The following is a 13,925-nucleotide window of genomic DNA, read 5'->3' as shown; positions in this document are numbered from 1 at the left end:
CAGCAGTCTTTGACATGAAACCTGATGCAAATTATGCTGCTTTCTTTCTTAGAGTGTAGTGATTGTTGTAATACAAGCAATACTGTAGTTACCATGTGACTATTGTGTGTCACTTTTAACCACTAGTTTTCACAGAGGCAGTGAATGAGATCTGAATGTGAAACTGATTGCCTTAGTTACACCTTTCTGTTTCGAAATGAACTTTTAAGACCAAACAGGACCGTGGGGTAGCCTTGTGGTTAAAGCGTTCACTTGTCACACCAAATACCCGGGTTTAATTCCTCATTTGGGTGCTATGTGTGAAGCCCTTTTCTGATGACCTAGACTTTGAAGACTAGACTTGAAAGAAAGGTCATGGAGGATTAGTATTTGAGTGATTGTATTCTGTAGTTATAGATCTCTACAAGTTTTGAAACAAATTCCAAGTTGGAAAATTGAGGTTAGATCACGCCTTCATGGAACCAAAATGATTGATAGAAATTAAGTAGGTGTTGATAAGTGTGAAAGCAATATCACAATGTGTCACTCAAAATGCACTGGATTTTGAAAGTTTTTATGAAACATTCAGTAACATGAAAATTGATATTTTCTTTTGAAATCTGAAAATGTTTTTCTTATTATATGCAAGGAAACAATTTTTTCTTTTGCCGAAGTGTGAAAGACAAAATCAGCAGAAATGTTTTTTCTTGAACCACCTGTTTGGAGGAAAATGTCAAAATAGTACTTGTGGTGGTTGGTGCTAGTCAAAGGTATGAATCCAAGTTTGTTGATGGTCAAACGTCCTCAGTCAAAATGTGCTTAAATTTGCCTAGGTAAAACGCTCTCAGGAAAAGTCCCCTTTTCTAGAAATGTATGAAAAACACTGCTATTTTATTGCTTATTTTCATAAGGAGTGTGACTGTGAGGCTTTGCTAGCTCTGAGTTGCCATTTTCTAGGTTAGTCCACAGTTGGCCCGTACATTTGGTACTGGACTTGCGACTACATTTCCATATAATCTTGACTTTTTTAGTTGCATGTTTGCTGGACATGTGACTATCTACGACCAGCTTCAAACTGCTCTTATTAGTCGGAATGAATGACTTTTTTACTGATATGAAAGCTGATATTGTGTGATGTGTCTGTAAATCTATTTACAGCAGCATTAAACACTTGTCACTCACTCACATAATTATCAAGTTAACTGATTGGTAGTCATGTTTGTCATGACCATGACATCTGTGACACTTTCTCTAATTTGAAGATTTATGGCACTGTGGTCTACTAATTAAACACAAATGATGACAGTTCCATGTTAATTGGTAGTTTCATCAATGTCATCGATGGTCATGTCTGGAATCAATTTTGTTCTCTTCCAACCTGTCACTTGCCTGTGTCATCACTCCCTCTTTAAGGAAATTCTACTTTGAAGATGGTCCATCTTTCAATGTGTTTGTCCAATGACGTTCCTGTCTTTCATCCTCTCCTGCAGGCCTTATACTAATGTGTCCACCAGGAAATTAATGTCAGTCATTCGTCTGTCATCGTAATGACCGTTGTGTCATCAATAAACTCTAAAAAAAACAAATTTCCTTTTTTCTCTTGCTGTTGAACTGCCAGTCGTATATATGTAAAATGTATCATTATCAGGCATGGATAATTGCAGAAAATTTTGAAATAGTTTTATCATGATAACAATTTGTAAGAATGATTTTGAGCTTAAACATGTGCAGCTATTTCTTTATTATCATGATTTAGGCTGATGGATTAGCTTTGTGGTTAAAGCTGGTGATTCAGGTTTGATTCACTATCCGATGAAGTCCCTGCTTCATGAAAGCGATGTTGATGAAAGTGATATGCGATATGCTTTTGCTTGACAGTGAAACAAGTAGACCACAATGCTTTGAAACTTCACTTTAGGTCTGATTCCTTTCTGGAGACTGTTAGTTGTATGTTTGTCTGTCAAGACTGTCATCAACATGGTTACAGCTCATCCTTTACCAAGATAATTAGCACTTCAAATCTTCTTCAGTCATCCATGAAATAAAACCACCCACTCACCCACCCGCCCAAATTATACAAAATCAATCAATGAATCCGGAAGGAATTTGACATATGAGCAAGTGAATATATCTGTGTCTTCCATAATCGGTTTGATCATGCTGAATTCTGCCACTGAAGGGTGCTTTTATCATGTTTCATGAGGGAATAATAAAAGCATGAGCTCTTTTAACAAGGAAGTTAACGAGACTTCCTACACTGTACTGTGGAGTGTTACTCATCATTTAATCAAAATTCTTGCTTGAAATGAGCTGTTGGGTAGCCTCATGTTTGGACCATTGGCTCCTGACACACGCACACACACGCACACACGTACGCACACACAAGAAAACAGGTTGAGCTCCCTATGCTTGTGTCCACCCACCGTGATATTGCTGGAATATTGCTAAAAGTGGCATAAAACCATACACAATTACGTACGTGTGTTGGGATCGCTGATTATATTACCTTCCTTTTCATTTTTTTGGTCTATTTTATTAATGTATGCTTGCATATCACAGTTAATAAGCAGTTCACACTTGGGGTGATCAAGAAAGAACCCAGTAACACCTGCAGTTATAGGTAAAATACTGGGATTGAGGCTTGGAAAAGCATGACTGTCATTTCAGTTGTTATTATTCCTGGATTCTGAACAGGGAACACAATGAAGTCATTATCAGGATATTCCGCTGACTGTTGTCAAGATATTGATTCTATGCATGTATATATATTATGTGATGCTATATTGAAAGCAGGAGACCCAATTTTAGTTCCTTAAGTGGGAATAAATTTGTGAAGCCAATTGTGTGGTGTTCCCTGCCATGATAATGCAGGAATATTACTAAATGTGGCATAAAACACAGTCATACCATGACACATTGGGGCAATATTGGTACTCACTCAAAATCTTTCACAGACAGCAAAATAGGGTAGGGGATATAGGAAATGGGTTTCACTATCCTTCAAAAAATATTTCTGTCCATGCCACAAAATGGGGTGTAGTTGACACCAAATGAAAGAAACTAAATTTTACTCATTGATTATCTATTATGAGTTTTGTATGAAGTTATGAATTTTGTGAAATGGGAAGTGAAGTAAACAAATACATTGTGTAAGCAATTGCTTTCAGTTCACTTATTGGTTTTGAAGGCTGAGTCGGTCCTTTAATTCTACATTCTAGTTCTGGAAAAAAGCACAGATAATGAGTAGGTACTCTGGGCCTTCTGTACAGATTCTCATGGTCCAATTGAGTGTCGGAGTCCAGGTGGAAAAAGAACCTCAGCTCATTCTTCATACCAGTGCCCATATAAAAAAAGTCTATTGATTTCCTCAAAACAGATTATAGTGTACCATATCTGTTATTAAAACATCAATAGTCTGTAATAGTAATAGTTTGCAATTAAACCATCAATGGTGTTCAGAAGCCTAACATAATGGAAAATCTTAAACATATTATTAGTTTTGTCACTACGCCATCAATGACTTACCAAAATATGTCATTGACCATAACAGATGCATGATGGGATGTATGGAGGTACACTTTCACATGGACATTACTACCTATAGCTGTTTGCCTTGGAAGTGCTGTGTAAACACGGGAAACGTCTGCTCACTATAGGAAAACAGTTTGTCATTTCCTAGAGATTGTGATCAGGACTGGTGGTCATTGAAAAACTTGCAATGGAACACAACAAACCTATGATTAGTGGAACATGTGGTGTGTTTATTGGTTATCCATACACATGTGATTATCACCATTTGCTGAGGAAGTCAATACTGTATGAGTGCTGTTGTTTGATGAGGCTCTGAAAGTGTATATCTCAGGATATACCATGTAACAGGGATGAATGCTTTTTCAGCAGGTTTCCCAGGTGTCAATAGTACTGAAACTCGCCTTGAGTTGCAACCCTTGGGCATGCCAGAAACTGTATTCTTTAAGTCCTGCCTTGCCCAGTTATGGTTCTAGATTTGCTACTGGTTATTCTGAGTACAGTGGTCCCTTTTAGTGAAGCTTGGGTAGCTATTCTGACTACTCTGGTCCCTTTTAGCAGTGCTTGTGTTGTTATTCTGCAAACAGTTATCTCTTTAGCAGTGCTTTTGTAAATATTCTCAGAACTGTGGTCCCTTTTGGTGGTGCTTGTGTAGTTATTCTGAGAACAGTGGTTCCCTTTTGGTGGTACTTATGTAGTCAGTCTGAGTACAGTGGTCCCCTTTGGTGATGCTTGTGTAGATATTCTGAGTACAGTGGTCCCCTTTAGTGGTGCTTGTGTAGTTATTCTGAATACAGTGGTCTCCTTTAGCAGTGCTTGTGTAGTTATTCTGAATACAGTGGTATCTTTAGCAGTGCTTGTGTAGTTATTCTGAGTACAATGTTCCCCTTTAGCAGTGCTTGTGTAGATATTCTGAGTACAGTGGTCCCTTTAGCAGTGCTTGTGTAGATATTCTGAGTTCAGTGGTCCCCTTTAGCAGTGCTTGTAGTGGTAACATTGTGTAGTTTAACTATTTTAACTGGACTACTCCAGTGCATGGAATGTATCACAGCTTATCTGTTGATTGATCAATCACCCCCACGCCATCTGCCAGTACTTTCATTGAACTGGTCAGAATCCAATCAGCATTTCGTGCTTTCTTTCCTGAAATACTGATATTTATCAGTCTTTTCAGGCAACACATGCTCAAACACCATGTTCTTTGATGCATTATTAGTTTTATTACACTTAACCAACATTGAATGCAACATTCGGATCATTTTTTGTTTTGATATTATTTTCCATCTGTAGTTATTAATATTTAAACATATCAATAACTAAGATCATTTGCATCAATTTGTAATAGGCATCAGTAGCATGTTATGAACCTCAGTGCTATGTGTCTGCAATATGCTAACTATTTAGTCTGAAAATACATCCTCTCAATGCAATGCTTGGATTTAAAAATACATACTTTAAATTTGCAGGGACAAAAGTAAAAATACTGTCTTGTCTTATTAATATTTAATTTTGGAAAATATCATCCATCTGTTCTCGGCTTTTCAGGAAATGTGGGTTGTTAACAGTAGCCCAGTGAAAGAGAATGTCAATCAGGAAATTAACGCTAATCATTTACTTTGAATCAATAGGTGTCATGTTGTTATAGGAATCAACATGCCTCTGACAGTTGTCCATTTCAAAGAGAATGAAGCTGACCGAGGGTCTCCTGCAAGGTCCATTAAGCTCACTTCCTGTGACTCCCATCTTGTATTCAATAACATCAGATTTGAGATAGACCTTGTCACCGGCTTTATTTATCGACAAACATATTGAAATGTGATGCCTGTGTGTCTTGTTAGCCCCGTGAAAGACGCAGACCCATCAGATTATAACAGTGATGGTGCTAACAGCAATTTGGATTTCATCTGTGAGAGTGTTTGATCATTGTGCGAGCTCTTGCATGGCGAAATATACTGAGGCATGTTTGATAAGAGGTTTCAACACAGAATATGATCATAGGATTTGGTGTATGTAGCATGAACATGATCCGGAAATTGGAATGTGATCCGATGGCTTATAATGGAATAATATCCCTTTGTTGTCTGGATTCAGGTAGGAATATTGTAATTCCAATATTCATATTCTGATTATTTAGGAAGTCAATCAATAAAAGTAAGTTTTATGTCGTGCAGCTATTTCAGCAATAGGAATATTATTGCACTTTGAGGAAATTTGTAGAAACATGTCAACTGTGTTAAATTGCCTAATGTCACCTTGTGTTTTCTTCAGTGTATGGTGACTATTGGAGATATTTTGTCCTTTTTTTCATTTTTGCTTTCAAATTTTCACCTGTTTCTGCATGTTACTGGTCATATGATCCCTTTCTCAATCTTATCTCAATATCTCAAGGGATATTTTATTCTTCTGTGAAACCCAGAAATTAGAGAGCCTTGGGTCTTACAATGCCAGATATATATTCAAATGACTCGAGTATCACCAGTCAGGGGTTTAGTAGTATGAAAGGGTGAGGGAGTGAGGGGGCGAGGGGGCGAGGGGGCGAGGAGGCGAGGAGGCGAGGGGGCGAGGGGGGCGAGGGGGTGAGGGGGTAGTCTGTTTGTTAAAGCTAACACTCATCATGCCAAGACCTTGGTTTGACTCACCACATGGGTATGTGTGAAGCCCATTTCTTCAGTTCCTCACTGTGATATTTCTGGGGGTGAGGGGGCGAGGAGGTGAGGGGCGAGGGGGTGAGGGGGTAGTCTGTTTGTTAAAGCTAACACTCATCATGCCAAGACCTTGGTTTGACTCACCACATAGGTATGTGTGAAGCCCATTTCTTCAGTTCCTCACTGTGATATTTCTGGGGGTGAGGGGGCGAGGGAGTGTGGGGGGCGAGGGGTGAGGAGGTGAGCGGGTAGTCTGTTTGTTAAAGCTAACACTCATCATGCCAAGACCTTGGTTTGACTCACCACATAGGTATGTGTGAAGGCCATTTCTTCAGTTCCTCACTGTGATATTTCTGGGGGTGAGGGGGCGAGGGGGTGAGGAGGTGAGGGGGTGAGGGGGTAGTCTGTTTGTTAAAGCTAACACTCATCATGCCAAGACCTTGGTTTGACTCACCACATGGGTATGTGTGAAGCCCATTTCTTCAGTTCCTCACTGTGATATTTCTGGAAAATAGTTAAAGGCAGCATAAAACACACTCGCTTATTCATAATGCAGATGCAGGTATTCAAGGATTTCAGTGCATGAATATTGTTTATCACACAGTGAGCAGTGTTAAGTCTGTTTGGGGCAAGGAAACCTCAGGTTGATAGTATGAATAGATACATCCAGGTAAATGTACGTAAGTTCCAGCACAGTGTTTAGTCTAACTGTGTAGACAATGACACATTTTGCATTTCCTCTGGCACATTTGTACTGAAGATACTAAAGACACATGGTGAAAAAAAGCTAAACTGTCCTTTCATATTGTGCGCCCGTCTAAAACTTACGTGTTATGTTTGTGACGTCATCCTTTGCAATTCTTTTGGAAAGGTTAATGACAGTATACAGCAGTGACGTGTTTGCCTGGTCTCTAGTCTAATGTGTATGCTTTGTATTATAGCAATAAACAAGAAATCAAGCACTTCTTTCATAAAGTACTCTATACATTTTGTCTAGTTGGCATTTGGGAATGTCATGGTCGGCTTGTGGTTTCCTTGGCAATGAAGTACTATATTTTGTCTGCTGGCATAAGGATGTTACAAGAGTTTGAAGAAGTAGGGTCACTTAAGGGAGACAGTAAACTTGACATATCTCTCAGTGCTATCTCATTATCGGCTGAGGCATTAACCCTAGGTGTTCATTTGTCACTGACATTTAATTTGGGAAAAATATCACATCAAAAGGTAGTTACATATCATGTGGGTATTAATTTTAAAGATAAAATGTTGCTCTTTTATTTGATATGTGAAAAAGATTTGATAACAAAAATCAATTTGTTAGTTGAACACTGCGGATATGTCATGATGATTAATGTTCTGATTGTTGCTATTTGCAAAACACTTGTGATATTTTGAGACATTAGTTTAACATTGCATGTATTCTTGTTCTTCACAAATAATCAATAACAGGACTGTAAAAGTGGGAAGAACAGAAAGTGTTAACTTGGAAGTCATGTAAGCTTTATAGAATGTTATTGTGGTAAAAATTTGTTCTGTGTACTTTGCGTGTTTGGTCACAGGGATCTTTAGAAAGTGAAGGTGTGTTTTTTGACATTTGTTAATCTGAAATCGATATATAAAACACAATATTGAATTACACTTCCTAAACTATCATTGCATTACATTAGATTCATATAAAATATTCATGTTATCTGTTTACCAATGACGATTGTATGTGCATGTGTGTAAATGAAATATTCATCTATTTCTTGCCAGATTCAATTTTAAATGTATGGTTAAGGATAATAAGGAAGATATTTTTATCAGGTTTATTCATTACCATTGTCTGGCCAATGGAGCACTATTTCTAATCCTATTAAAAAGAACATATTTAGTAGAAACTTAAGTTGAAGTTTGAATTGTAAGCCAAAATAACAGTTCTGTCGTTTGGTTTCACATTCTGATGACAAGGAAACTCTGCCAAATACGAGTGTGATTATCTGCAATACAATGTAATAATGGATTGTTGGAATGAAACACTAAATACTACAAAAACAAGACTTGCCCTGCTTGAGTTTCTATTCCTGTCTTTGATGTTTCCTTGTGCTACAAGATGGTACTCCATGAGATCCTGAACTGAAATAATGGTCATTGTGATGTTACCCCTATGCTCTCTCTAGACATACAGGGGGGCGGTAGGGTAGGTAGGCCCTACTAGGCAACCCTAGAGTTAGAATTTTGGTGTAGAATATATTTGTTGGTTATAGGAGAAGGAAGTATGGTAAGTTATCATTCATTTTAGATCACTTACTCTCAGATTTCCTTTGTTTTTTTAAATCTGGAGCCATACAGAAAATAGATATCTGAATTTGATCAACATTTTGACTTGTGCTGGAATAGCAGTAAGATTTGTGCACATGATAGGTAGCATTGCTTTCAGGTTATCAGTTCCACTTAATCAAATCAAGTAATCAATTTCCTTGAACTTGAAGGAGTGACCAACAGGTGACTTCATACATGTTTTAGTGCATATGATTTCAAGACCTATCCTACTGTCACACAATGGTTTATTTGGAGTCAGTGGTTGTGTTTGTTCCTTAGTGGGGGAAATTGTCAAGGACAACCTATATAGCATCATTTAATAATAATGCTATCAATGTTATTTATTGATTAGATCTGATTACAAACACAACAGTTTGGAAGAATATGATTTCTGTTCAGTGCTTCGTAAATTTTAATCACCGTTGTTAAAAAGGTCAGTATTTGTTTGGTGTCTGTGGAGGTGGTGAGATTAATTCCTGCGAGCTCTTTTTGTCATCATCTTCCTGTTTCATCAAAATACAGATTTAAAAATTAGTTTGGCCTTTCAAATTTGTTAAAGTCTGAATTTAAAAGGTCACTCTAACACAGCATTTAAGTTTGAAGATTATTTTGCATGGCGTTCTAGTTCAAAGTTCTTCACAGCAGAGAAATAATTTCACATAAGCAATGGTCATAAAAAGTTACCTTTTATAATGTCTGACATACTAAAAATAATTCTCTCCAAATAGCAATTGTTACATTCAAAGAATCATGGTACTCATTAAATTTGAGTACTGCATCAAGTTTCACCACAGATGCTCAGTACACAAGTATGTACATTCCTAAAGTTACTATTTGACTTCATCGTCTTACAAGAATCATACACTCAGTAAATTGATTTTCCTATAAATCCAACCATCCCCAAAATGACAGGATAGCTTATATCATGATTTTGAATGACAGGTTAATGTCGTAAGTATATTGATGAATGATCATTGGTTACACAGTCAATAACCTTCTCCTGTTGCTGTTCACAGAGTGTGCATCACAACGACCAACTCAACGATGACAGCCGCCCTCTCTCACAGGTATGCTGCGAAGCGATATCGACAGCAGGCGTAATGAACGTGAAATAACTGCCGAGGAAATCACTATTGGCAAGTCAACTTCATACACAGTACAGAAATTACCTTGCTATCAACACCTGTGTGCGCTGGGAAAGTGCCTTTCGTGCACGCTCGACCATATGTGATTCAGTGGCTGCCAAAGAGGATGTGATCAACCTGCAACAAAAGAATTTCTTTCACCATATTGAGAATTAATTGACAGAGTGTGTGGTAAACTGCTTAACCTTGTTGAGACATTCGTTGCAGCTGGGATACAATGTAATCATTTCTGTGGATCCTCAAAAGTAGGAGAAGAGAAATCGTGACTTGATTAACATATTTTTTCGATACTGAAGCATTTTAAACTCTGTCAAGCAGAGAAATTCATTCATCCTTTTTTTTCTTCTTGTTTGTACTTTTTGTTGCGATTATCATGCTTGGAATGCTTCACAGTGGAGTCCAAGGAAGGAATGATGTCATTTGCAAGTTGTTGAAGTTTGGTTATCAGTTTCTCTAAGCTGATTATTGGTTTCTTTTTGCAAGTTGTGATAAACAGTTTCAACATGTCTCTCGCTCTTTATGAAAACTCTACCCTGAACTCATCCCTCCATCACAATGACACCAATGATTCTGGTCTGGCTGGCCCGTCTGCTACAGCCTTGCAGGTTGGTGCCATTGTGATGCTGATGTCACTGATGTGGGGCGTCTTTGCCAACGTTCTTACAATGATTGTGATTCTTACTGAGCGGGAACTGAAAAACATCACAAACATTTTCATCGTGAGCCTCTGTATCAACGATATACTCAACCTGGGCATCAATAACCTGCTAGTGTTAGTATCTTACTTCATGATGACTTGGGCAACAGGGTCCATTGTTTGTGAAATGGTGACACATTTCACTGTCCTCCTCATGGGTTCATCATTGTGGCACACAGGTCTCATAGCCATTCACCGACTCATCGTTGTCGTTTTCAACACCTTCTACAAAAAAATCTCCAAAAAGGCATACACAATATTTGTCTTGGTTGCTGCAAGAGTAGTCCCTCTTTTGTTTCTTATCCAACCACACCTTGGCTACATGTCCCAGTATCAACCAAAGCTTCTTCGCTGCATTGTGAAAAAGGGTTTTGGACTCTATACGATGTTGGTATCTGTTGTTTTAATGATGTTGCCATCACTTGTTCTCATTGTGTGCTATATTGCCATATTTGTCAAAGTACATCAGTCGTCAAGCGCATTCCGAGCAAGTCGGAAACGGGAATGGCTGCGTCGTGAGATACAAATCACTAAAATGTTCGGGCTTGTATTTCTTCTGATTATTATTGGTTATTTGCCTTATGGTATAGTCCGTAGCATTGATAAAGGACTTAAATTTAGTGCTGATTTCTATGTTGCGATTACGGTACTGTACGCAGTTGCCAATTCCTGTAACCCAATCATATATGGTGTTATGGACAGAAAAATCCGAAGGGCTTGTTTCCGAGCCCTTGGTTTGGAAGAGAGGTGTATGACGGAAGAGCGATCGAAATTGCGGAAAGCTTCCATAAAGTCCAACGGTGAAACGAACGCTGTCAGCGATGTGAACACTGAAGCTGTTCCATTAAACTCCCAAGTTCCCCTGAAGTGAACACTGTGAACATTGTTCTAACAGTTTTGAACAACAGTGAACTTTATGAACAGTTGTAAAAAATGGAAAGGTTTAGTTACTAAATTTTAGGCTATATATATGTTGGTAAATGATGTAAATATTGTATATACTGGTACAAAACACTGGATATTGTTCAAAGTTCGGTGCCACGGGAACCATGTACAAGACATGTTATTTTTGTTCACACAATTATTTTTTTGCATAGTGCTCCTGCCTACTTATGTGCTGAGATCTTGTTCATGAAGCAAGAATGCAAATGACATGTTCAGAACAAAAAGTGTAAGTATAACTTGTATAAATGTTAGGCTGTGAAAAAAAGCACAACTATATATGTTTTCAACACCAGTTGGTAAAAAAAAACAAACATATGTACATATATATGTATGTAGTGATAATTGTATATTTAAGATTATGTATATATCATTTTATATGAATGTCACAATATATATGATAAGATTAGAGTTTGCTTTAAGAAATGAATTTATATTCTTTTATTTTATGTATTATTATAATGACGAGACATCTTAGAGACATTTCTCCATCTGTGTTCTCTCAAGCAAATATTGTAGTATTAATGAGTTACATGCTTTGTTTTGGAACATTAAGTAAATTGTTATGATTACATAACAGAAGAATGGAATTATTTTCTTTTTGTTTTTGTAATGCCAAATTGTATTGCATATTTTTCCTTTCACCAATCTTTTGTTTTTAATAAAATGCTCATCAGCTAAGAATGAATTTCCATTTTTGTACATTGTTTATGAGAAATATTGGTAATATATAGCGTGGAAAGAATATTGTTTGTACATATGGTTCAAGAAGATATTGTTGCCATTTCTTTGTACATTTGAGCACCATGTGATCTGAGCAATGTTTCTGTTACAACAAGTTTCACAGATTTGAGAGACATAGGTCATCTTTTTGTTCTGCAATCAAGAGACCCCTTTTCATGCATTCATAGTTCATCATGCTCTTGAGAGCTGTACTTGTTAGCTGTTATGTTGAAATTGCAAAAAAAGTACAATTATCTGCCAGAACTGTAAATGCATGAACTTCAGAATAAAAAGATGAACTACATGCTCCTTGTGAAGTTTTCTGATGTTAGATTAGTATGTCACTTGTAGTCAGTATCTGTTATCATTGCTGTTTGTGAACGACAACCAAGCTTGGTACTACAGTGGTTTTGTGATTATGATCACTGTGACTGAAAATACATTTGAAAGACCATTCACACTGACCGAATGCATTTTTATGATACTTCTCATTAACAATACTTTTCAACATCAGATAATATGTATGCCACTAAATATATTCTTTTTATGAAAAATTATGAAATCATAGAGCGTGGGTAAATGGCCTGATTTGGATTGACGACAAAAAGTCTTATCATAGTGTCTTCTGTGTTAAATAGCTGAATACTTAATTTTTTGATATGATGTCCAATTTAATCATTTTTAAAATTCTTTAATATGTTAAAATCTTTATCAAGTAGAACTTATTCATTTCGTGTGTACATTTTACGCTCTTTCGAAAAGCAATTTGGTTCTGCAGGACTTTATGTGAATCAGATTACTAGTATATAGGTTTCTTTGAGTTGAGAAATATTCCAACCCACGTCACCTTGGGCTTTCCTTCCATATTAAATCATCATGTTGGATGATAATGGATAATTTATTAACTTTCTAACAGTTTCAGGAAAAATGTTTACATCACTTGGAAGTATTGATATATATCCAACTGAAGTTAAACAAGCTCTGCCACATCATTGACAGGTCTGTGCTATGTTATAACTTAATTGTTTAAAAAGTTCAGAAACATATCAGTTTTCCCTCAGTAATATGGCTTTTTATCCAGCTGACTGCAAACCAATGTCACTGTGATAAAAGATGAAATGTTTCATTCTTCATCAGATAAATCTATCTGTTATAAATCACATACTTTTGTATGTCAGTGTATTTTACAACCAAAGTAATGGTAACATTTTAAATGGTAATCATTTAGTATACTAGTCTCTTAGGCAAAGCATTTCAGCCATCAGTCTGTCAGTTTCACCATCAGCCTGTCATCAAAGAAATAAAACAGTGTAGATCTAAGTAGATAGTGGTGTATGTTTCATCCATGTACTGTCGTCCATTTCAGCATAAGTGTCAGTATCTCGAAGATCAAAGTAAGCGGATAGATGGGTTTTACCATACTGCTAATGTTAGATCAGTATGTGATCTATACGTGTTATCTGTGTGAGCTTATCTCGTAAGGAAGTTGTTTCTCCTGTGTTGCGATATTGTTGCCTGATCTGTTGAATACAGGAGTACACAATAAAGTGCCTGTGTTTATTTCATGTGTTGTTGTTTTTTAAGTTTTATGCATTTCAATTAGTAATCAAACTTTATGCACAGATCAACACATATAAGAAAATCTGTAGATCAACATGCTGTAGGTTGAATGTTACAATCGATGATTTCATCTCGCAAGGCTAAAGTACATACTTTGTTTTCATCCTGCTTTTACTTAATTGGTTTTAGGCTTGTATTCACTGTTTATTGTAATTCCTTTAATCTTGCTTTTAGGTGCAGTAGAAAGAAAACAACCAAGGAATAATTAATTATCTCTCCCTGGTTCCAAACAAACTATCCCAAGTGGTTATTCTTACATTCCTGCAGGACACATTTTGAAAAACAGTCCATCTAATACATATATTTTCACTTAAATTTATATTTACTGCATTTTTATAAATACAT

At 36.8% G+C, this 13,925-nt stretch overlaps 2 protein-coding genes across 3 annotated transcripts in view; both read left to right on the top strand.

The window, feature by feature from the left end:
- The window catches only part of LOC137295039 (melatonin receptor type 1C-like), a 92,108-nt gene extending 78,588 nt beyond the window's left edge, over positions 1-13,520 (top strand). For both annotated transcript variants that reach the window (XM_067826302.1, XM_067826301.1), the window contains one exon: positions 9,470-13,520. In XM_067826302.1, the coding sequence (XP_067682403.1) occupies positions 10,102-11,166 (1,065 nt within the window). In that variant the 5' untranslated portion in view covers positions 9,470-10,101 and the 3' untranslated portion in view covers positions 11,167-13,520. The remainder of the gene's footprint in view (positions 1-9,469) is intronic.
- Positions 1-13,925, top strand: part of LOC137294324 (UDP-GalNAc:beta-1,3-N-acetylgalactosaminyltransferase 2-like) — a 552,386-nt gene that overhangs the window by 302,018 nt on the left and 236,443 nt on the right. The window lies entirely within an intron of this gene.

This window comes from Haliotis asinina, chromosome 8 (assembly GCF_037392515.1).
Source record: "Haliotis asinina isolate JCU_RB_2024 chromosome 8, JCU_Hal_asi_v2, whole genome shotgun sequence".
Taxonomy (NCBI): Eukaryota; Metazoa; Mollusca; class Gastropoda; order Lepetellida; family Haliotidae; genus Haliotis; species Haliotis asinina.
The sequence above is the reverse complement of the archived record's forward strand: the minus strand, read 5'-3'. Positions and strand labels throughout refer to the sequence as shown.